The following is a 25162-nucleotide window of genomic DNA, read 5'->3' on the forward strand; positions in this document are numbered from 1 at the left end:
CCACACCAGTTTTGTTGGTTCATTTGTCCCATATCTTCATTGTTGTTTCCATGACCACGACCTCCGTTGTGATCAAAACCATGACCTTTGCGTCCATTTCCTCTTCCTTGGTTATGTTGCATGTACATCACCTTGTCTTCTTTAATAGTCATATTTGTTTGTAGGGCTTCCTTCAAGACTTCTTGTTTCTTTTTCTTCTTTCATTGTTCATGTGCTTTAAGAGAACCCGCGAGATCATCAATGGTCATCTCTTCCACATTTCTTAACTCTTCGATTGCACATACAATATTTTCAAAGTCATCGGTCAATGACCTAATAATCTTCTCCACGACCCTTGCATCTGTGAGAGTTTCTCCATTACGTTTAAGTTGATTGGCTATCGTTTGCACACGAGTGATGTAACTAGATACATCTTCTGAATTCTTCATCTTCATGGCCTCCAACTCACCTCGTAGAGTTTGAAGACGCATTTGTTTAACTCGTCGAACTACACCCTTGAACACCTTTTCTAAGATGTCCCATGCTTCCTTTGAAGTGGATGCATAAGAAATCTTCTCGAAAATTTTACTCATCGACAACTCTATACAACATGTACAAAGTTGCCTTATCTTTCGATCGTGTCTCTTTCAACACTTTATTTTTGGCCGTTGAGTAACGAGTGGTATTTTTTGGTTCTTCAAAACCTTCTTGAACCACCTCCCAAAAATCTTGGGATCCTAGAAGAGCTTTCATTTGGATGCTCAATTTGTCATAATTGGTCATCTTTGTTAATTGAGGAAGGGACAAATTATTGTTTATACTGGTCATAACTCTTATACCAATTTATGAACAAAGAATATAACTTTTATTTCACTACTGCTTTTCAAATGAGAATACAATTTCTAAATAGTCTTACAATAGAGTTCTCAAATTCTACCTTCTCTCTCATAAAACCTATACTATAAATTACATTTAAAACCATAGTATAAATGACATTCAAAATTATAATTGAAGCTAATAATTATTGACCCATTCAAATTTCTAAATAAAATTGATGACGACTTTGAGTTTAATGCTAACAATATAGTGGTGAAGTCATCTGGTGAGAAAGTTTGTGCAGGTTCGAGACGATAGCTAGTCTTCAAAACGCCCTACCACTTGGATCGTGAGGACCTTCACTGTAGTAATCATAAGACAAAGAAACACTTAGAGTGCTTTTCCAGATCATTATGCCAAGCTGCAACAAAAAGTGATACATGAAGCAAGGTAGAATAATAAGGTAGAGTAGGATGCAAAAAGCACGAGGAAGTGTTTGTGCTAATGTTGCACAAACTGTCATAGTTAGGAGCGTAAACACAATTTTCTCCAATGTAGACAAGAGTGGTCTTGCTAGACTAAACATTAAATAAAAAAGTATTGATGAAAATTTTGAATACTCAATAGGAAAACCCGAAGGAGAAGATGACAAGTAAGTGTGGCACTATGTGGATAATTGAAATGGAACATCTAATCATATGATAGAAAATTTAAGAGTATGTATGAGTTGCATGATATTTAACAATTTCGAGTGTGGCTCCCAAATGGAAAAAGCACTTTGCAACCAAAGAAGGAGAGATGGTGCTAGATGGGGTCTAAAACTCAAATACTTTCTATGTTCACAATGTTAAGACACTTGATGGTCACTGGTGTTAGAATATATGGCCTTTAAACAAGAGGGGGTGAATTGTTTAAAAGAGATTTTCGATTACTTTTGAAGATTTAATGAAACTCAGTGAAGAAATCCAGAAAAGGAACCAAGTTAGCCAAAAATAAAATCTGTTTTAAAGTGAAACACAGAAAAACAACCGGTTGTTTCTTCGATTCAATCAGTTGTTTATACCAATAGAATTTAAAAAAACTTAAAAACAGAATCTAAAAGAGATCAGAGCAAGAGAAATGCACACAAGCAGTTTATACTGGTTCACTCTTAAACCCAAAACTACATCCAGTCCCCAAAAACTTCTGGGTTTCTATTATGCAACCAAAACTATATTACAACATAAACCACCAAAAGAGTGACCTTGAGCCCATGAAGAAACACACTCCTTTTGGCACAACAATCCTTAGAAATTAGAACATCCTCTGATTCTGCACTTACACCCAATTACAAAAATACAGTAATTAAGGAAGAAGAGAATAGAATCCACCTGGGTATTACAAAGCTTAAAGATCAGAAGAACACCTCTATCCTATTCCACACACTTGAAAATCCAAAGCTTGATGTGAATCTTGAAAACTTGAAATTGAATTTGCACTGTGATTTCTCAAAACTATTTTTCTTACTTTCCAGGAGCATATAACTAACTTTTTATACTCCAAAGAATAATTAAAAACATTTAAAACAGAAGCGCATTCAGTTAGAAATCATTTAAGAGAGATTCACAAATTAGAACTAAATTCTGTTAGGATTTTCAAAGAAACAATGGGTTGAAAACACGAAACAACCGATTGATTTAGTTTGACAGTTAAGTCAACCAAGTCAAACAAGTTTCAACCTTTTTCAAAACCATCTAAGAACAAAACAACCGGTTGATTCGATAAAACAACATGTTGTTTTTTACTTAGTTAAAAAACATTCTATTTTAAAAAAGTTTTCAAATCAAATCAGTTCTGGATTCAAACAAGGAGTGAATTACACTTTAATCTACCCAGATCCCACCCATACACAGCAGCAACACCAGCCTTTCATTAAACATCTTGGATTTGGATTCTTCAAAGCTCTTGATCACTCTTGATCAACAACTAGATGGTCTAGTAGCTAGATGTTCTAACGCCCATTGGACAATCTTATGAAAATAATCTATAAGTTTTGATATAACAAACACTATAAGATGTGTTAAAAATTCTAACAAAGCTCACTCATGTGCAGATTTAGATAAATACTCATTAGATGTTCTAGGTTTACTAAACCTATTAGACGGTCACGTGTCAGACGATCTTATTCTCGATATACTAATTAGACAGTCTTACAATATGAAGAGTATAAAGGTACTCTAGATGGTCTCGTAAGACATCACTGGAGAATCAACATGTTAGCCAGTCCATAATGTAAATATGATAGAAGGTCTCATTGGAGTAAACTGACTAGACGATCCAACATTAGAAGGTTACACCAAACAGTCTTGACAAACGGTACCTAAGGCTATATGAAGTCAAAAGACTTAAAAGCTCAAAGAAAGCTAAATAAGATAGAGCTCATAGTCACACTAGACGATTAATGGAGCTTGTACATGACATGCAATCACTTCGTCTTCTACATGTTAGACGATCTAACATTTCAAGGAATGTATATACTTCATCTTTATAATCTTTTAATGTTCTGACGTTGCTTTAATGTTTCTGAACCTTATTTGATGATCTTAGTTCATATAAACCAAAGCTTTTGAAATAAAACATTCAAATCTTGAATAGAATTAAAAAGTTTTTGAAAACACAATTACAGTAGAGTTTTTGGAAATGAAGGTTTAGATAATCAGAAATAGTAAAGATAATGTTTCAGTGATAGTCGTTCATTATTATGATCTTTATTATTATCTTTGATACTCGTAATGTTTCCAAAAATTCTTGAAGGAACTTAAAAGACAAGTATGAAGATCAAATATGAAGTTTTCTATTCGAGCATAACAGGAAAACTAAAGTGCTACAATGCAAGATTTGTGCAGACTGAGACTAAAGTAGAATCAAGCTTCAATATTAAATATATAGAAATGTGGAAGGATTTCAAAGTGCAACATCAATAAATAAACGCTCAAGATACGAAGAAATATTTATATTAGAAGTTTCTTCTTCGAGTGTCTGATGACAAAAAGATGAAGTGTTGAATGAGATTTGTATAAACGCAAAGAGTTTCCACGAACAATCTAAATATGGAAATTATTCAAAGATTAAATCATGTAATATTAATTGGTCAAGACACATATTATTAAAGCTGAAGTTTCCTTATCAAGCGTCTTATGACATAAAGATGAAGCCATTCTGTGAGATTTGCACGAATGAATTTTAAAGCATTATCAAACCATTGTGAATGAAGATTTAGAAAGAAAAATATGATTCAAAGTGTAAACAAGTGATAAAATTCATTAAAGGCTCATAACAGAACATTCTGATTTTAGTGTCTAGCACAAGGGAGACAGTGAATCAAAGATTTGGCCAAAAAGTGTTAAAGCCTCAAAGTTCAAAATTTATACCGATAAAGAAATAGTTTGAAAGTGCAAATATATGTTGAAGACGCACATATTCCATTAGAGCATATGTTTCCTATCTAAGCATTTTTTGCATTGATGAAGAAACAACGTGGTAGATTTCATCACCAAATTGAGTTAAGAACATTAAAGCTACAATGTTCCAATTTGAAGAATAAAAAAAAAACAATTTAAATTAATCCACACGTTAAAGTCATGGAAGAATCAATCAGAGCAAAAGTTACCATTTTGAGCGTCTACCGGCTATGAGAAAAATTTCCTCACACGAAGCTTCAAGGGTCACATTTTATAAGGCTATTTAAAGACCTTGAAGATGAAGAACACACAACGAACATACATAGAACGAGATAGAAATGCCATTGTCAAGTGATATATACATGTGTAAAAAAGTTATGCTTATACAATTTGCATCTGCTATTGTAGAGCATCTTGTGAGTTGGGTTGTGTTTTTAACCATTGTAAATCCTTCACTCAATGAAGCATACCCTTTGAGCTTTCATTGTTACCTCTTTAGAGAGTTTTGTCATATATTTGAGAGGTCTTGATCTTAGGGGGAGATTGAGACTGATTTGTCCAAAGAGGTGTAGAATATTTGTGTACCTAGAGAGGTGTATAATACTTGTGTACTTGAAGAGGTTTTGAATACTTGTCTTACCTGGAATGGTGTCGAATACTCCTGTTACATGGAGAGGTGTCAAATAATAGCGATGCCTAGAGAGGTGTTGAATTCTCGTGTTAGTGAATGCTCTTAAGCAGGTTGTTTCAGGGTACTGAATGTATCCCAAGTTGTTGGATGAACCAGTATAAATCTTTTGTCTACTTCTCTATATCCTTTACTTGTTAGACATTGTAATTGCTTTGCTTTTCAACTAAGTGATTTGAGTTCAAGCTCCATTCAACCCCCCTTTCTAGAGTCAACTGTCCTTTCACACAAGCTAAATTGCAACTTAATATTTATCTCACAATTAATAGATGAATCCAATTACACTCTATAGTTCATTAACATATTTTATGTTATGAAAAACCATGTTGATGCAGTTGGAGATGTTATATTTGATGAACCCAAGTCTGAAGTATTGAAGAAAGAAGACTTAATTTACATAGTGTGTGTGAGAGAGAGAGTCTATTTCTTTTTTATGAGTCTATATGTTATGTTATCAGGGTTGATAATTCATTAAGATAATTCAAGAGTTGTTTCTAAAATTACTATCTAAATATCATTTTAGGAAACAACATAAAACTATGGCCTAAAGCCTAAAAATCGTGGCCTAAACTTTAGGTAATGATTGATGCAATCTTGCTAACCACCAAGAACGACAAATAACACGAATAAGGAGAATAACTATCTAAATAAAGAATCATGCTTTCAAAGAATTGTAAATACATAGAATAAAGTTTTTAGGGCTTTGTATTCTAAGCCATAAATAGTATAGGTTTTATTTGGACCAAAACCTAGAGTAGGTCATAAAACCTGACCCTGTGAGAGAGGAGTGTAATGTACTCCAAGTTAGGATATTTACCCTAGCTTACGATGTAGGTTATTCTCCATCCTTGCATATGACTCTCCAAGGTAATCCTAGGGTTAGTGTAGGGTTTATCCAGAGTTAGGGTGATGTAGCTTGTGCTACAAGCTACCTTCCCCTATAAATATTGTTAGAATTGAAGGCCTTAAACAAGAGGGGGGTGAATTGTTTACAAACACTTTTTTGCAAAGATTGAAGGTATGAAGAAAGTCAAAGAAGAATAATAGCCAAAGAAATACAAGAACACAAGATATAAAACAATTTTAGTCGAATTCCAGAAATTCAACTAGTTGTTTCTACGATTCAACCGGTTGTTTTTATCAGCAGAATATAAAAAACAACTAAAAGCAGTTATAAAAAAGTTAAGGTAGAGAAAGAATCACACAAACAATTTTATACTGGTTCACTCTTACACTAGAAACCTCTGGGTATCCACTAAGTAATCGAAAATCAGATTGCAAACACACAATCACCAAAGAAGTGATCTTGATCCCCTCAAGAACACATACTTCCTTTGGCACACCATAATCGCACCACAGATCAGAACACCCTTTGACACTGTGAACACCAGTACTTACAAAATTATAAATGAAGAAAGAAATAGGATTGATCACACCTTGTACAAATCAAATCAAAGTACACAACAAGTCCCACTTCACTCTTAAAGAAATATCCAAAGCCTTAAGCAATCTTAGAGAAAATTTGATTTCTCAAACTGATCTTGTAAAGTTTAATGCTAGGAGAGTAAAACAGAACATTTATACTCCAATTAGCAGTTGAAAACATTTATTATAAAGCCAAATCAGTTTCAAATCATTTAAAACAGATTTAACTAACTTAACAGAATTCTGTTAAGACAATTAAAAAAATAGTCGGTTGTTTTGTCAAAATAACCGATTGAATTGGTTTGACAACAAAGTCGACCAAACTCAAATCTACTAAAACCAGTTTCAAAAACCTTAAGTATGAAACAACCAATTGAAACAACAAAACAACTGGTTTGTTTTTCTGCTTCTACATAAAACACTCTTTTCAAAAAGATTTGAATTAAACTAGCTTTAGATTCAAACTAAAAGTGAATTAACAAATTCAAACTACCCTAGAACACACACAACTAAGCTACAATCAGCCTTCAAGCAATGCATGGAGATTTGAAGTCATCAAAGCTCTTCTTCAACAATTACATCATCCATGTACTTCTAAAATAGTTTTGAATACAATTCACATTTGATGCCAATGAGTGCACATATATTTATTGTTCTTAGCTCCCCTTAGGTTCTTTCTTCTTTGATAATTCAGGTTAGAACCTCCCAAGTGTTGGCTTCCTCTTTTGGATTGAAGAGTTGGCCAAATCTCTCTTCCTCCACCAATCAACACCATAGAGAAATACTGGTTACTATTGAGAATACTGGTTGATATCAAGATGCTCTTCATTAATTTCCCTTTTCTCTTGACCATGTATGTCCATGATGTATTTGTTTATCTATGTATATTTTAGCCAAAAAGAGGGATAATCCATTGTCTGTACAGCAAACAACACATTTTAGTTCTTATGGACATATTTGGGTAAGGTTGTCTTGTTGAATAATGCATATATACCGATGCTTGGTTTATTCCAATCCTTGAGCTATTTTAGATCGAGTTGCGATAGTTATGTGTATTGATAGTTGCATATTGTATAGGAACTACCAAGTGTGATGAATGAGTGAGAAAGAGAGAAAGCCTATTGACAGAACAATATTGTAGGACAATATTTACATCAATTCAAGCCATTTTGTCTTGTAAGTTATCGATCAAGATTCAGGGAGATAACTGTTTCAATAGCTAAGGCGTACGTTGTCACAGTTTCAATAGCTAAGCCAGTTGGGTTGTTATTGTGTGAATAGGCAGTGACTACCAAGGCCTACTTTAATACTAACTTGAGATTATTGACTTTTAGAAATAAGGCTTGAGTGTATATTTTGACTCAACAATTTGTATATGCAGAAAAAAGGTCTGAATAGATGTGCACAGGATGGGAGAAAATTCCACTACCTATGTCACCCTGTGGTGGATCCAAAATCCTGGACCAGCAGGACGGAACAAAAAAATTAATCACTCTTATATAGGTTGCAACTGCCCACCGTAAAATGTATCAAAACCCGCTTTTTATGACACTTATTAGTTAGATTCAACAAAAGTGAACTTTATGAAAACATATTGATAATACTTTCATATACCTACCTACTAGTATGTTTCCTGAATGTTGTTATTCAGCATGAAGTTTATTATCAAACAAGAGAGTGTATGTGCTCTGCATAGTTTTTAAATAAAATTAAAAGAAGAGCTGGGAGAAAAAAGTTAGCTCCAATATACTGTCCAGCCAATAGGTGGTGTCGGGTGGACAATTTTTATATTACAATAGATAGCACAATACAAAGAAAGTATCTGTTATAATAGTATAATAAAAAAATAGGATAGTAAAATGAAATTTATAAATGCCTTTGGTAAAAGAAGATAATACCTTCGAAAATATAGGAGTGTATTCAGTTTTCCCATACCGACAGAAAGTTAAGTATACTGAATATGAAAATTAGGATGGGGCATGGGAATTTAACGCAGTGACTACACTAGGTTTGTGGTGGTGAATAAAGCTTAATTGACTCTCGGGATTTGGCTTGTGTTTGTTGTTAAAGCATGAATTGTGTCTTGTACGAATATAGATATATCTAATGCCATTCACATACTAAAAAATTAGTAAGTAACTAGTACTAGCACAATCTAATAACATTACTAAAAGACTCATAAAACTGTAAGAATAATAATTATATTTTAAAATGAAGTTATTTTTTAATTTTGTTGGGGTTTCTTTTTTCATTACTTTCTGTCTTCACTTGGGAATAAAGTGACTGGGGTGCTTATTGCACCTAGATAGGGCACTTGACCATTTGATTAAGAAGGTAGTTTCAATTAGGAAGCATCTGGAGAGGAATAGAAAGGACAAGGACTCCAAGTTTAGGTTGATTCTCGTGGAGTGCAGAATCCACCGTCTTGCTCGCTATTACAAGAAGACTAGCTCCTACCTATTTGGAAGTAGTAAGTGTCTTCAAACCCCTCACCTATTTGTTGCACTGATCACCATTTTGATTAATGATTGCTTTGATTTGAATTGATCTCCTAGTATATGTTTGCAGCAATTAATTATTAAAACACTGTCTGAAGATTATTAAAAATGCGTTCTCTTATGTTTTTCTAGTTCATTCACACTCTTTGTTCTCTTTCCTTTCTCTCTCTTTCTGGCACACACATTCTCTCTTAATACATTCGCATAACAACCTTAGATAGAATCAAGAAGGTTCTCCATGGCAACAAGCTTACCGACGAAGAAGTCCAAACACTAGCCAAAAAAGATACAACATGACAACAATTTCTTACTCTTTGTCAGATTTATAACTTAGATCAAATCTGCTAGTGTTTTTTCCCTTTTCTCTATTTCATTGATCTGCTTTAAAACTTTATAACCTTAGGAATTTTTGTGAATTGAAGTAAACTAATTGAGGAAAGTGTTAGAATTTGTGTAGGGCTACAATGTAGTTGGTAACAGAGATGGTAACATTTGGTAGGAAAATAGGTAGTGGTAATTGATTAGATTCTCGTGGGCATGTGTGATTGTGACACCTTCCCATATCATGATGATGCAGAGTAACCGTATGAGTGGGAAAAAGAAGCAGAGTAATAGTACTTATGGTAGTTTGTCATTTCTTCCAGATTCTATGGATTATAATGTACATTTGAATATTCTTACCCTACTCTTTTAATACAAGCTATCAATATAGTGTGTAAGGTGATTATTGTATTTTATGCACTAATCTGAATCATTTTGTGAATCAGGACTTCTTTGGATTAGTTAGGAGTCATAACAAGGACAAGAATTGCTCTTGTGGCAACATCCAAAAGGGTACGTTCAAAGACAAATTACTCACCAATTATATCAGATTTTATAAATTAATGTATTTTGAATATTGCTTAATACAATTCATATAGTTTATTATATGTTGTTTATATAGTTTATTCTTTTATACCTTACTCTCATTCTATGTTGTAGTTGTAGTTGAGAGTTCAACCATTTCATTATGTTTTCTGCTGCCATGATATATTTTCAATTTTATCCAGGAAAAAATTGATGAACTAATGTTGACAAATCCAAAAGGTGGTTCAAATATATCTCCGGAAGATCCAATTGGTGTCATATTTGCTTGCATATATTGCTTTAAGAAAAGACGTTCCAGAACATTTTGCTGCAATAGCAGCTAATTTGGTTCATGCATCCAGCAATGAGGTATTAATATATTTAAATATTTATTGGTGTCTTTTATTTTATAATTATAAACATACAAATTCATTAACTTAAAATTATTTGTTTCAGGCATCAGATTATGGAAGTGATGCTCCATCACCTAATCAAGTAATAAGATCAAGTGCCGGAAGCAAAACTGATTAGGAATGTGTGTTTTAATTTTAAACTTGATTAGGGATGTATGAACTTTTGAACAACTATGTGTTGTAATTTTAAACTTGATTAGGGATGTATGAACTTTTTATGTGTTTTAAACTTTTGAACATTATTATGTGTGTTTTAACTTTCAATTATATATAAACTTTTGACCATTATTATGTGTGCTTTAATTTTTAATGAAATGAATGGATGATTATAACTTTATACATTATTTTATTTTATTATGAAAAAGTGGTGGTTAAATTTTATAATTGTATAAAATAGATTATAAAAAAGATTATAGAAAAGTAGTGGTTAAATTTTATAATTGTATAAAACAAATTATAAAAAAGATTATAAAAAAGTGGTTAAATTTTACTTATTCAGTATTAAAATTACGTCAGTTAAAAACGCCGTTACTTACGTATATTATGGTGTCAGAATCTTCTTCAATGATTGTAAATTGCAACAGTTATAACTGACACTACTTACAAATAAAAACCGCCACTACTTACACTATGTTTAAAGTGACAAGTGTTGCGACGGGTAATATAAAACCGCCTCATTAAACTTTGTGGCGGCCAATTCTATGGCGGTTTGAAAAACCGCCAGAATCATATATTGTGACGGTTATAAACGCCACTTTATACGAAAAAAACTGTCACAATATAATTTTTTTTTTTGTAGTGTATCTTGTTATTAAACTGCTACTTAACTAGACATACCTTCTCGTCGTATTTATGATTTTTCTGCCAATAACTATCTCATTAGATTTCTCAAGACCATTCAAGACTCTGGCCTCTATTCTGTTCTTCGCATTGGTCCATATGTTTGTGCCGAATGGAACTCTGAGTGGGTACATTATTTTATCACCCTTTTATTTTTAATCTCTACTGTCATATTTTTCTCAGAGTTTATAAATATTTTTCATCTTTCAGAGGGATTCTGTGTGGGTTTACAATCTACCTGGTGTCGAGATTAGGACTCTCAATAGTCTGTTTATGGTAATGTTTATAATTTTTCTTATTTTTTATGTAATCTTATACAAAATATATCAGTGTTGTTGACTTCTTTTTATTTTCTTTACAAAACCGCCAATTCTATGGCGGTTTGAAAAACCGCCAGAATCATATATTGTGACGGTTATAAACGCCACTTTATACGAAAAAAACTGTCACAATATAATTTTTTTTTTTTTTAGTGTATCTTGTTATTAAACTGCTACTTAACTAGACATACCTTCTCGTCGTATTTATGATTTTTCTGCCAATAACTATCTCATTAGATTTCTCAAGACCATTCAAGACTCTGGCCTCTATTCTGTTCTTCGCATTGGTCCATATGTTTGTGCCGAATGGAACTCTGAGTGGGTACATTATTTTATCACCCTTTTATTTTTAATCTCTACTGTCATATTTTTCTCAGAGTTTATAAATATTTTTCATCTTTCAGAGGGATTCTGTGTGGGTTTACAATCTACCTGGTGTCGAGATTAGGACTCTCAATAGTCTGTTTATGGTAATGTTTATAATTTTTCTTATTTTTTATGTAATCTTATACAAAATATATCAGTGTTGTTGACTTCTTTTTATTTTCTTTACAACTTAAGAATGAAATGCAAAATTTCACTACTTTGATCGTTGATATGGTTAAAAAAGATAAACTTTTTGCTTCTCAAGGTGGTCCCATAATTCTCACTCAGGTACTGTTTTTTCGATCTTCTTATGGGAATGATAATGGTTCCATTTTTTTAAAGTGTTTAGTTGCAATAACACGGTGAATGATATTTTAGATAAAAAAAATGAATACGGTAACGTAATTTCACATTATGGAAAAGCTTACATAAATTGGTGCGCAAACATGGCTGAGTCCTTCAACTTGGAGTTCCATGGATCATGTGCCAGGAGTCAATGGTATTTTCTTATACATTTTATGTTTTAGAGTAAAATACTTAATATATATGTGAAGTCAAATACTTAATATTTTTCAATTTTCATGTGTAGATCAATACTTGAAATGGTTGGTACTGCGACAACTTTGAACCCAATAGTCCTGGCAGTCCTAAAATGTGGACCAAAAATTGGGTTGGCTGGTACGTCTAAAATTCTTCTTCAAATTCTTATTTTTTGAAAGAAAAATTATTAGTTTTATCTCACATTTTCATCATTAGAGCTTATATCCATGTTTTTATTTTTTTGTTAAATTTAAGGTTCAAGAATTGGGGTGGCAAAGATCCTCACAGAACTGCCGAAGATGTTGCCTACTCTATGGCTAGATTTTTCCAATCCGGTGGTACATTCCAAAATTATTACATGGTAACAACAATTCACAGTTGAAAACATCAATCATTCATTCATGGTGTCCCTGATCTTAGTTAATTTATACTAAAGTGTGTGTACATGTTTTGCTTTTGTTTAGTATATCTCTGCACATGGACTTGTTGATCAAAAAGATATAGCTAGTGATACCAGTGACTATCTTTGGTACATGACGAAGTAATCACCCCCACTTAACTTTTTTCTTGGTTTTTAGGTTCCCTTGTCCTTCTTCATTGTTGTTGATCATACCTTCTTCTCTTTTTGTGACAGAATTTATCTCAAGAATGATGATCCAGTTTGGAGTGAAAATATGATTAGGATTGTTTAATATACATGTGTTAATTAACATTGTATTATTTGTGTAAAGAATTTTTTGATAACAAGTTCCAACCACTCTTTATTGAATAGGTTCCCATTGGGCCACATATGGAATTCACAATGATAAATTTGAGACAAAGATTAAGTTGAAACGTGGAACAATACCATAAGCTTGCTTAGTGTCACAGTCGGACTCCAGGTTCTTACTTATTATGGACCTTCATGGTTTAATTTGTCATTATAATAATAGTATTTTATTTTTTGCTATGGTACTGATCAATAATATGTTTCTATTATGATAAAATAGAACTATGGACACACTTTGATACATGACATTCCAGTCTTGTTGGGCCAATCGAGTTGGTGAGTGAGAAAGGTGATGAAACTATCACTAAGGATTTATCATTCACACAAATAAGGGATGGTCATGGATTTTGGAATATCCAATCCAAATTCAGATATTTGGATAAGTTTTAAATCCAAATCTATATTTTCTGTAAAAATAATTTGAATTTTTATAAATCCAAATCCAAATATTTAGATCAAGTTTTAAATCTAAATTCATATTTTTTAAAAAAAATTTGGGTTTTTATAATTTAAATTTAAATATTTGGATTGAATTTTAAATCTAAATTCATATTTTTTTTAAAAAAATAAATAAATTGGATTTTAAAAGTATATCTATATTTTCTAAAAAATTAACATAATATTAATATAATAATATGTGAAAAAGATAGTTTAATATTATATAAATATTAAGAAAATATAATAAAATTATAATTTAATAATACTGAAAATTAACATTACAGATAATCATTATTTAGTGATACAGAAAAAGTAATTGTGTACAATTACAAACTATACATAAAATTGGTGATTTTTTTTAATATTATTGCTAAAGTAATGAGTGTAAAAAATCAACCATTGAATTTATATTTTATTGTATAGAATATCTTTTAAATGTAAATATATATTTTGATAAAAAAAATTTGGTAATATTATTGCCTGCATATGGTCCCTCTCACGTGTATATAACTAAAGAAAATTGAAAATTTATGCATTATTTAAGTGAAGAAAATAAAATAAAAAATTGTTTATGAAAAAAAAGTAAAAAATCCAAACAAATTTTTCAAAATTTTAATATATGATTTTGTGACTGTTGAGTTTTTTTTTTTTTTATAGAAAGAGCTTTAGTTTTAACAAAATAAAATAAAAATAATATAAATAAATTATTCTAAGAATTAAAAAAGAGGATAATAAAGTATAAATGAAAAAGGAAGAAGAATGGAGAAGTATGCGTTAAGAGTTACTGTGTGGTATTTCTAAAAACATCTTCCTTATTAACTGGTGCAGAGGAATGTCCGTAGGTGATTGGTAAGTTAATAAAAGAAATAAAGCTTCATAATATACTTGACAAAGAATTAAATATAGATTGGAAATCTGGATTTTTTTAGTTTTTAAGATTTGTTTAAGTAAAATGGATATCTGATCTGATAAAATGTGGATCAATATAAAAACTAAATTTAAATAAATGGATATTTAATGAATCGGATCAGTATCAAAATAGAGCAGTTTTGTTATAATTGGATTTTTTGTCCACCTCTACACACAAATGGTTATATAAAGTTGGAACCACAAATTCTTTAGTGAAAGAGCATAGAGGGAGTGAGAGAAGTTTCATATGGAGTTTGTCCTATCCTTACTTTCAAGAAATCTGCAACAAGGTTAAACAATATGAATCATGGCTCCTCTAGTGGTGGAGAAAAGGTAGACCAGATGGCAACCGAACTTGCGTAAGGAGCCAAATTAGGATTAAGAGTTTAGTTGTAATATGTTAAGAAAGTGAAACAATTTATATTTTGACAATTTAATTTACTTGTTGTTTGGATTAGTTTGACATTATCAAGTTTGTTCTCAATTAATGAAAGAAGTCATCTTTTGATTATTATATTTATCAATTTTAATTATATTATGAAATTAGTTTATGTTACAATTTAATTATATTATGAAATTTAATTATAATATGAAATTAAATAATATTATGAAATCAAATTATAAAACAAAATAGAATAAATTATTACAAATATTAAAAATAAAATAAAATATTAAATACTCGCATTATGACAGTTGTAATGATTATTATAAATGACATATTATACCTATTAAGTGGCGTTTAAAATTGTCGTTATTTACACTGAAATTGGTTTAAACTCAATTTCAAAATTACGACATTTATAACTGACATATATTACGTGCTTAAAACTGCCACTTTATACAATGTATTATATGGCGCCTGATACAATGATTCTCAATTGACAACCACATTAAAATTTGTGTATAATGTGGTGGTTATAAACGCTAGGTTATACGAAAATAACCGTCACCACATACACGTTTTTTTGCAGTGACTTAACATAAATTGGGGGTGTACTTAGCATAAATTGGACTTGTGCCAAGCCCACCTTTCATGACAAGTGCACCTAGGTTTAAGGGTTTTGTGACCTACCTTCTAGAAGGTTTCTCACAAATGACACCCCTACCCCTCTCACTCTTACTCCCCAAGTCACTCTCTCTTATATAAAGGGTGTCTTGCCTCATGTAATTTACACATTGAATTTTGAATAGAAAAGAAACTCTATTAGAGTGTTTAGTGAGTCGAGTCTCCTAAAGGTTCTTGGGTCTTATCTTGTGAGTATAGTGCACTTAAAGTGGCAGCTCTTCACCATTCATCTTGGAAGCTCCCATCCTTCCAAGTGGTGTGATCCATCTTCCATTCCATAAGCTTTCTCTCATCTTTCTCTTTTCTTTTCTTCCATTATGCCTTCCATAATTCCATTTCCATTTGCTTATTTGTTCTTCATTTTTTATTCGGCAATCATCTTGCTTCCTTCCATCAGATTATTAAAGAAAATTTGATTGAATCCCTTTTCAAATGTAGTTGAAATTGTGATACATGAAAATTTAACAAGATGATTGATTAGAACAAAGATTGACAAAACAAAAAGGAATGAGACTAATTAAACGAAGTGAATGTGTGAATCTTAAACAGTTTTGAGAGTATTATTGATGAATTGACAATTTTGGTTGCTTAATTTTTATTTTTGTTACATCATAAAAGATCATGAAGATGATTGAGGCATTTGTGTTAATTCGAAACCGAAGGCCAAATAGTCAACCTTTATCTTATTAGAATTCATGTTTATGTATCCCCTTTGAGCAAAGAATTTTTGTTATTATTGCAACTTAAACCAAGGAGAAAATAGATGCAATAAATATAGAAAAGGTAATGGTTGGTTCTAAATGTTGGAAGTTAAAAAAAGTGGAAAATAGGAAGAATCTATTCCCAATGATGGAAAAAAAAAGAGAAAGAAAAAGGGAAAGAAAAAAACAATTTCAAGTTGAAAATCATGAAAAGGTAGAAAGAAAAATGAGGAAAAGTGTGAAGTCAAAAGAAAATGGTGATTAGATAATACATATGTGCTATAATTGGATTGTAGGTATATTCTTCTTCTTTAAAATGTGTACTTTGTTGTTTGAAAAAGCAATACTTTTTGGAAGCTCAACCTAATTATAACCCTGAAAAAGACCTCAAGATTCATGTTTATAACATGTTTATGATTTGAAGATGAAATGAAAAACAACTGTGATTTGTTATGATTCAGTAAAAATAGAAAGAAACACTTACCTGTGAGCATATGAGAAAAAATTCCATGATGAATTGTCAATTATTTGTTTTGATTTGATCCTGGAAGTTGAGTGTATCTATATTTTTATGTATTTGAATTTGGAAACATCATAAGTTTCTAACTTAATATGTTGTTTAGTGAATTAAGCTGCTTTGATATTTAAATTCAAATATATTCATTTACTTTTCTTGAGGACAAACAAGATTCTAAGTTGAGGAGAGTGATAAGTGTCTAATTTCAATAATATTTCATATTAAAATATAGGCACTTATGAGTATTAATTGCTAACATAAATATAAAATAATCCCTAATTTATGAAGTTATACCTTTTTACATATTTTATGATCTTTAATTGAATAAGAACATTTTATTTCCAGATTTGGTGTTAATTCCAGGTTTTTAGCGAAAAATGAAGATGACTAGGATAAAAAAGAATAAATAAGCTAAAAGGAGAAAGCTGGAAGGCCCCAAAACACACAAATGCACAAAAAGCCCAAATGCACCACGCAAGAAGTCACTTAACCCTAGCAAATTAACAATTCTTATCGAACAATTACTACCTATTGCCATACGTAATGTTTTACCAAACAATATGACTGGAGTGGTAGTAGAAATGTGTTCATTTTTTCGACAATTATGTAGGAAAATTTTAAGTCAATTTGATCGTAATTAAGTCAATTTGATGTAGAAGTTTGTGAAGTAGAACGATGTCCACAATAAGACTTAAATGATTTTTTTTAGCAACTCTGACCAATTGACATTATTTAGAGAGGATAAAGACGAGTAATTACTAAATGAGGACAACAATGATGATGAACTTCATGAAAATGACTCATTGTTAATATGTTCATTCATCTACTATGTGCATGTATGAAGCTTTTAATATGTCTTCACTTTTAATATATCTTCACATTTAAATTATGTTTAAGTTTATTACCTTATTTTTATGTGCAGATATGCCTAAACATAAAAGAATCAAGAACTTGCTTAAGTCAGTTGTTGGTTCATACAAATCTGTGGCCAACCATGTAAACATTGATGATGTTGTCAAACCTTTGGTAGAATATTCAGCAAAAACTTTGTATATTTTTTCCTTGATCTTTTCTAATTTTAGTTCCCAAGTAAGTGAATCAATTTTTCCAAAGCAAAAACCCAATGTTTCTAACTTCATCATTGGGTCTAAAATTGCACCAAATGCAAGTACAATGTTATATTCATCCCAATATTTCTAAAATTTTACTATAATCAATTTAGTCATGTTCTTAATTAGTACATCTTCATCCTTCACATTTTCCGTCAACAAACATTGAATTTTCTAAACTTGTAAAACATATAAGTTGGAAGTAGGATAACTTGTAGCGGAAATCAAGTTAGTTATATCATAAAAGGGTAACAAGAACTTGCAAATTTTTCCATCTCTCTCTCGCTCTTCCTCTGAAAGGCAATATTTATAAGATTCATCAACCAAATGCAAGCTTCCAAAACACGTTGATATTTAAGAGCACTTTTAATCATCAAATATGTACAATTCCATCCAGTAGGGACATCAAGACACAACCCACATGATGCATCAATATCACTAAAAGTTTCAAGGCATTGTTTGAATTTCACCATTCTACTTTCTGAACCCCTCACATATTTGATACTATTTCTAATTTGGTCCAAAGCATCACCAAGCACCTTTAATCCTTCTTGAACAATTAAATTTAATATGTGTGCACAACAACGAACATGAAAGAATTCACCACCACATATCAAACCATTTTGTAAAAGAAGTTGACTTTTTAAAGTATTTTGGAGAACATCATTAGCAAAAGCATTATCCAAAGTCATAGAAAACACCTTTTTCTCTACTTCCCAACTTGTAAAAATTGTTTAATTTTCTTAGCCAACTCAAAATCTGTGTGAGGGGGAGGCATATGACAAAAGTTCAATAGCTTGTTATTTAACTTCCAATTCAGGTCAACAAATTGTGCAGTCAATGATATAATCCCTCAGTATTAATAGATGTCCATAAATCAGAAGTTAAGCATATCCTACTAGGAATAGAAGGGAGCAATTCCTTAAGCATTATTTTGGCTTTCATATACATTCTCTCAATATCAGCCTTAATAGTGTTTCTAGAAACCATAATTGCATCAGGACACAAGTAGTTTATCGAAGTCCTAAGTTCGGGATACTCAACAAATTTGTAAGACAAATTTTGCCTAATAATTATATTAGACAACAATTTTTGATGTACAACTTGATCTATTTTTTTTGCCTTCAACTTTTCCTGCATATCTAAAATCATTTTACCCACATCTTCAGTTTTTCTTTTAACACATTTCATACCATGACGATTTAAATGAGAAGTACCATATTTTGTTCCACCAGTTACATATATTTTGTTGCAACTATTGCACTTTGCCCTTTCTTTTCCATCCTTACCCTCCCCAATCTTAGTAAAATACCTCCAACAATCATATGTGTTAGCCTTATCCTTTTTTTTTTCAAGTTCAAAAATTTCAGATTGTTCCTCCATTTGAAACTCATAAAGAGGCATGCTAGTACATTCCTCATACATTACAATCCAATTTGCAAATTGAGATCCTATAAGAAAATATAGAATAAACATATAATCTAAAAATAATTCTATAATCTAAAAATAATTTATAATTTGGAAACAACTACAAAACAAAATGGAAACGAGTGACTTATGAAAATGTTTATACGAGAGTATCATCTTCCCCTCCACGCTCAACTTTAGTCTAATAATAAGAATACAATCATTGCTATAAGATAATGTGGAATACCCATTGATGCAAACCCTATTGTTGTTAATAAATGGTTGTCTCTCTCACCACTTCTCTCACATGTACCTTTGTTTCTTGTCCTATGATTGATATAAAGAGGTTAGTCAAAAGCTTGAAAACCAAACAAAACATAAATCAACCATCGATGTGACATGCTATAAATCTAATAAAAAGAAAACAAGTAATAGTCAAGTTCTAGGAAAAACAAAAAACTTCTCAATATCATATGTTGCACATTCATTGTCTACAACTTTGCCTTTACAATCATGACAAATTACTCTCAAGTCTTAAGAACTTCCATCTTAGGTCAATTATAAATTTCCTGTTTTTCATCTTGTTGTAGACAACTTTTGGACCATAAGAGATGTACATCATGTTGGTGCATTTGTGGTATCATGAAATTTTGTGTTTGTTTGATAATGTTTTTCTTTTAATTGTTTATTTTTCAAAAGATACTCAAAAAGTTCTATAAAATGAACGATTACTTTTTAAAAATAATTAAACTTTACATGCATTTACATTATCTCTTGGTGTGAAACAACATATAGAGAAATGAATAATAAGAAAGAAAGGTGCAAGGGCATTTATGTTCTCACATAGGAAGTACGAATACAATCCAAGAACTAAAACATTGCATGTTGTTATTCTCCAAATATGCTTATATTAGAAAATATCAACTTCTCTAAAGACTAAGTACGTGCTTGAGTACAATTTCTCTGTTCTTTTTCAAAATTTTGACATGAAAAGTTTGGTGAAAACACATTGAAAACTTGAATTGAACTCAAACATGCACTGATGGGCTAATGAATGGTTATAACTTTGGTAGAGAAATGATAGGAAAGCAGGAAAAGTCATACAAATCAACAACAAAATACATTGAGGATGCTACCGTGGTAAAACATTGATGAATAAACATTTTTCATCCTTAAGAAATAACTTTAAGAAATTGATAGAACGGTTATCCCTGAATGATGAAGGGCTTTGAAATCAACAAGGGCAAATAACCTGCGTGGAGTGGAGCCAGCGAAAAAGGCGTCGTTGTGCGTGGAGTGAAGGTAGCAGAGGGTGCAGGAAAGGAGGCTGGTGATTGTGCCACTGTGCGTGGACTTGAGGCAGTGAAGGCGCCATGCGCGCGCGTGTAGTGGAGGCAGCGGAGCGGCGATGCCGTTTGTGCATGCAGTGGAGGCAGCGAAACAAAGCGACGACACTGTGCGTCATGGTGAAGGCAAGGAAGGAGGAGCGTGTGTGTGCGTTGGAGGAAAACCTAATTTAGGTTGTTTTAATTTGTGTATGATGATGAGAACAAAGAGCATTGAGAAAGCAACACAACACTGCCACTACCAACACACACAAAATTAACTTTTTGTTTAGGGTCAGCGAGCCAACCCACCTCTTCTTGCTATTGACCCGCGCAGGCTACGATTTATGCGGGGTGGACTAAAGTGGGTCGGCAGGTTGAAATACTGAGCCCACCCTGCGTTTTTTAGTAGTGGGTTGCGGGTCGGCCCGCATGGCCTACTTGCATTGCCATCTCTACTTATGCAAACAAAGTTAATCCAATTTCAATCCATTATGTTCAATAATGGTCATTCAAGTGTTTACTAACGAGTGTTAAAACTCACGTTTACCGAGGGTCGAACACCCATAGACTCAATACCAACACATATCAATTGTCGAGGTCGAACACCCTCGGACTTCATACCAACACGTATCCATTGCAGAGGGTCGAACACTCTCAGACTCAATACCAAAACGATAATTTTATTCTAACCTAACAAATAATATAATATAAATTAATAATAAATATAAATTATAATAAATACTAAATATACAAATTAAAATTCATTAAATTAATTGTAAATACTAAATAATATAAATCTATTTACAATTTAACAATTTAATAATTTTATTCTAACCTAACAACTAACATAATATAAAATTCAATTAAAAATAAATACAAATTATAATAAATACAAAATATACAAATTAAAAATACTAAAAAATATTAAAAAAATTAAGAACACCACCCACCTTATGCGTGAAGGCAAAGATGGTAAAGAGTACCGGCGACGAACGGTAGCAACGGGCGAACGACAACGAAGGTGGCGACTAGCAGTGGCGAAAAACAAATGGAGGCACAAGAAAACCAATGAAAACATCGTGCAAGGCAATGAAATAGTAATGAAAGCAAAGAAAACCTTCACCAATGGAGCAAAAAAACGAATAAGAGAAACAAAAAAAAAAAAACAAATAAGCAATGCGTGAATGAGTGAATGAAAGAAAATTACAATGAGTAGAGAGCACAAAGATGAAGAAGAAGTAGAGACCACGAAAGCAAAGCACGAAGACAGCGCGAGAAGACAAAGGAAATACAAAAGCGTAATTGGTGCGCTACGAATTAGGATAATAAAATGAGTGTAAAACGGCGGTTCCTTGGTAAAACTGTCCTTTTACACCAAAGCTGCTTGGTCTAAAATGGCAGTTGTGAGTTAAATCAATGTTTTAGACCAAAGCGTTGGTATAAAACGACGGCTCCACCCACAACCGCCGTTTTAGACAAAACAGTTTTGGAGTAAAATGACGGTTTAACCTTAAACCGCCGTTTTACACTCCCTTTAATTTAAAAAATGTCAATGCATTTTGATAGACAGCGTTTGATAATAGAAGCATTGTGAATTTATTATTGTAAAAGGACTTTTTTTTCCACTAGTGACCATAAATTTCAAAGTCATTCCGAATTTTTTTCAGAAATAGTTGGGACAAGACCTGGTGTATTACTGAGGATAACTTGTAAAAATCAGTAGGAATATTAGAAACGATATACAGTAGAGTATAAACTTTTTAATTAAAATAAATATATATTTTATATGTTCAAGTTAATTATTTCGTATTCATTATTCTAATAATAAAAATGAAATACTTTATTCATATATATTAGAGTAATATTAACTTTATTGTAAAATATAAACATCTATAATTCATAAATGCCGTGTTCGAAAAGGAAGTGAGGTATGGGAGGTGAGAGGATTTATTTTGTTCTTATGTGTTGCCAAGTGTTTCGTAGCGATCCTTCTTTAGCTTTCCTTTGTCACATGCATACCTTAAACATACTATGCAACGCAAATGATTCTTCAGACAGTGATGATATATTTCAAGCAAAAAGTTGTGAAAATATCAATTTTCCTCAAGTCACTTGAAAATATCTAGATATTTATGTAGCACACCTTTTGGTTATTATAAATACACCGAGCTAATGAGATTTTATATCACACAAAGTTACCAAATTATATATGGAAACTCAGGTTGAAGAGCATGCTTCAAAGTTGTTTCGAGCTCAAACCCATATTTGGAATCATATGTTCAAATTCATAAACTCTTTGTCTCTTAGATGTGCTATTGACTTGAGCATACCAAATATCATACACAACTATGGCCAACCTATGCCACTCTCAAAACTCATTTCTTCATTACCACTCCACCCTTCCAAAACCTGCTTTATCAGCCGCTTGATGAGAATTTTGACTCATTCTGTGGTTTCTTCTCTGAACACCATGCCACCCAAAATGAGCCTGAAGTGATGTATGTGCTAACTGATGCATCTAAATTACTCCTAAAGGACCAGCCCTCCAGCATGGCATCTTTGTTACAGCTCATAGTTGATCCAGTTTATATTAATACATGGTATCAACTCTCTACTTGGTTCACAAATGAAGACCCTACACCATTTCACGCTGAAAATGGGATGACATTTTGGGATTTTGCTAGGTGTAAGCGTGAATTCAATAACCTTTTCAACGATGCCATGGCTAGTGACTCTCATTGGGTTTCTAGTGTAGTGATTGAGAAATGTGAGGGGGTGTTTAATGGATCAAAGTCATTCGTTGATGTTGGAGGGGGAACAGGGACTATGGCTAAGGCCATTGCTAAGTCATTCCCTCAACTAAACTGCATTGTATTGGATCTGCCACATGTTGTTGCTGACTTGCAAGAAACTGAGACCATAAAATATGTTGGAGGGGATATGTTTGAAGCAATTCCTTCAGCTGATTCCATTATGTTGAAGGTAAATATATATATATATATATAAAAGTGTAAAATTGTCTTTATTATTGAATAATGGATTTTTTCATGCATCTAACTCATATGTATGCTCAATAATTATGTAATTTGATATGGCGTGGGTCACCTATTTATTGGAGGAATTAGGTCTTTTAGTTTGTGTGATTATATTAACACGATTTTTTCTCTTAATTCTATGATACTCCGCATAATTTGTCTTTAATCCTTTCTAAATCTTGTGTTTAAGGTTTATTGTGTCGAGGGATCACAGCCCGATGGTACAATAACAGTGCTGATTTTTATTTTTTTTGGTTTGAGATTCTTATCATTTGTACTTTGACGATGAAGCAGTGGATAATGCATAACTGGAAGGACGAGGAATGTGTGAAAATACTGAAAAATTGCAAGGAGGCAATAACTAACCAGGGAAGGGTTATTATCATAGATATGATCATGGAGAATAAGAAGGAAGAGGATGAATTAACTGAGACGCAGTTTTTCTTTGATATGCAGATGATGATGTTGTTCGGTGCAAAAGAAAGAAATGAAAAAGAGTGGGCCAACCTGATTTTCTCTGCTGGCTTCACTGACTACAAGATTATTATTCCCACTCTAGGCTTACTTTCTATCATTGAGATCTATCCCTAGTATGTTATTGCTGCTAAACAACTGCATGAGCAGAACTAAACTACCAATGTTTGTCAAAAGTTTCTGTATTTTTTATTTTTCTGTTTAAGTTTAATTTTCTTGTATTAGAATAAAATATAATTGTTTGTTGTTGTGAGTTAATGTCATTATATGGTAATGAATATTGTTCTGCTAACGTTCACGTACATTTTCTTTCAAAAGTAGTTTATGAGATGTTGATTTAGATGTTCCTTTTTTTTTTTCATTGCGGTGAAGATGTTAGAAAATGACTTACCCTAATGAATTAGTGCTAAGCATGGAGATTGAGGTTATTAAAATTATCTATTGTTAGCTAAATGTGGGTAACACCAATTATTGGTGATATAGCGCAAAAACATAAGAGTCTTTCTCATGCCAATCAGGCAATGCTTAGAGTATATTGCCTTGTCTCTTCCCGTCGCCTTCCATAATCCTGCTTTTGTAGCTCTATTTGTCCGACTTCGAGTTGGGTATTTCTTATCTTTATGACTGAAGAAATACCAGTCACTTTGTTCATCTGTTCCCATTTTGCATAACTCTGTTTACATCATAGTAACAAATCTCATCATTATACTATTTTGCATACTATACATCTTCTTTTATATGGAGGGAAGCAGAGCAAACGTCACGGTGAGATGCGGAGGCCATGGCCTTGGCTGTAAGCCTCCTGTGATGTCTAATGATTTTACAACGTTTTTCTTCTCTAACTTCCCCACGGATTTGGAGAAATGGATATGTTAAAAATTTTCCAAAGATGGGAAAGGGTGAAAGAAGTTTTCATTTCGCGCAGACTGAATATGTGGGGTAGAAGATTCGGGTTTGTGAGGTTCTTTGATGTAAGAAATGTGGGGAAACTGGAGAGGGAGCTTGATCAAATATGTGTAGGGAATAGAAAACTCAACGTGAACGTTCCGAAATATCGTCGTCACCAAGAGGAGCGACCCAGGGTGGAGAGAATGGATGCTTGTCATCTGAACATGGAAAGGCCCAAGTATGAGAAGATGAAGACAGCGGTTACAAGTGAAAACATACACAAGAAAGGGAAGGAGGTATGGGTGGATAAAAGGGAGAAAAAATATTTTGTGGACGCTGTTAGAGGCCAC

At 32.2% G+C, this 25162-nt stretch overlaps 2 protein-coding genes across 2 annotated transcripts; one reads left to right on the forward strand and one right to left on the reverse strand.

Annotated features, from left to right (window-relative positions):
• Positions 1-200: 200 nt before the first annotated feature.
• On the reverse strand, positions 201-572 carry LOC137825227 (uncharacterized). Its single transcript, XM_068630901.1, has one exon. It carries the CDS (start codon positions 570-572, stop codon positions 201-203), a length of 372 nt encoding a protein of 123 aa, XP_068487002.1.
• A 22037-nt stretch (positions 573-22609) lies between these two features.
• Positions 22610-24226, forward strand: LOC137826418 (putative O-methyltransferase 3). The gene is given in 3 exon segments (XM_068632379.2): positions 22610-22864; positions 22867-23397; positions 23745-24226. Coding segments are annotated over 3 exon segments (1068 nt in total). The 5' UTR covers positions 22610-22624; the 3' UTR covers positions 24042-24226.
• Positions 24227-25162: the final 936 nt, after the last annotated feature.

The sequence above is a fragment of the Phaseolus vulgaris genome, chromosome 8, assembly GCF_051622355.1.
Source record: "Phaseolus vulgaris cultivar YP4 chromosome 8, ASM5162235v1, whole genome shotgun sequence".
In the NCBI taxonomy this organism is placed as follows: Eukaryota; Viridiplantae; Streptophyta; class Magnoliopsida; order Fabales; family Fabaceae; genus Phaseolus; species Phaseolus vulgaris.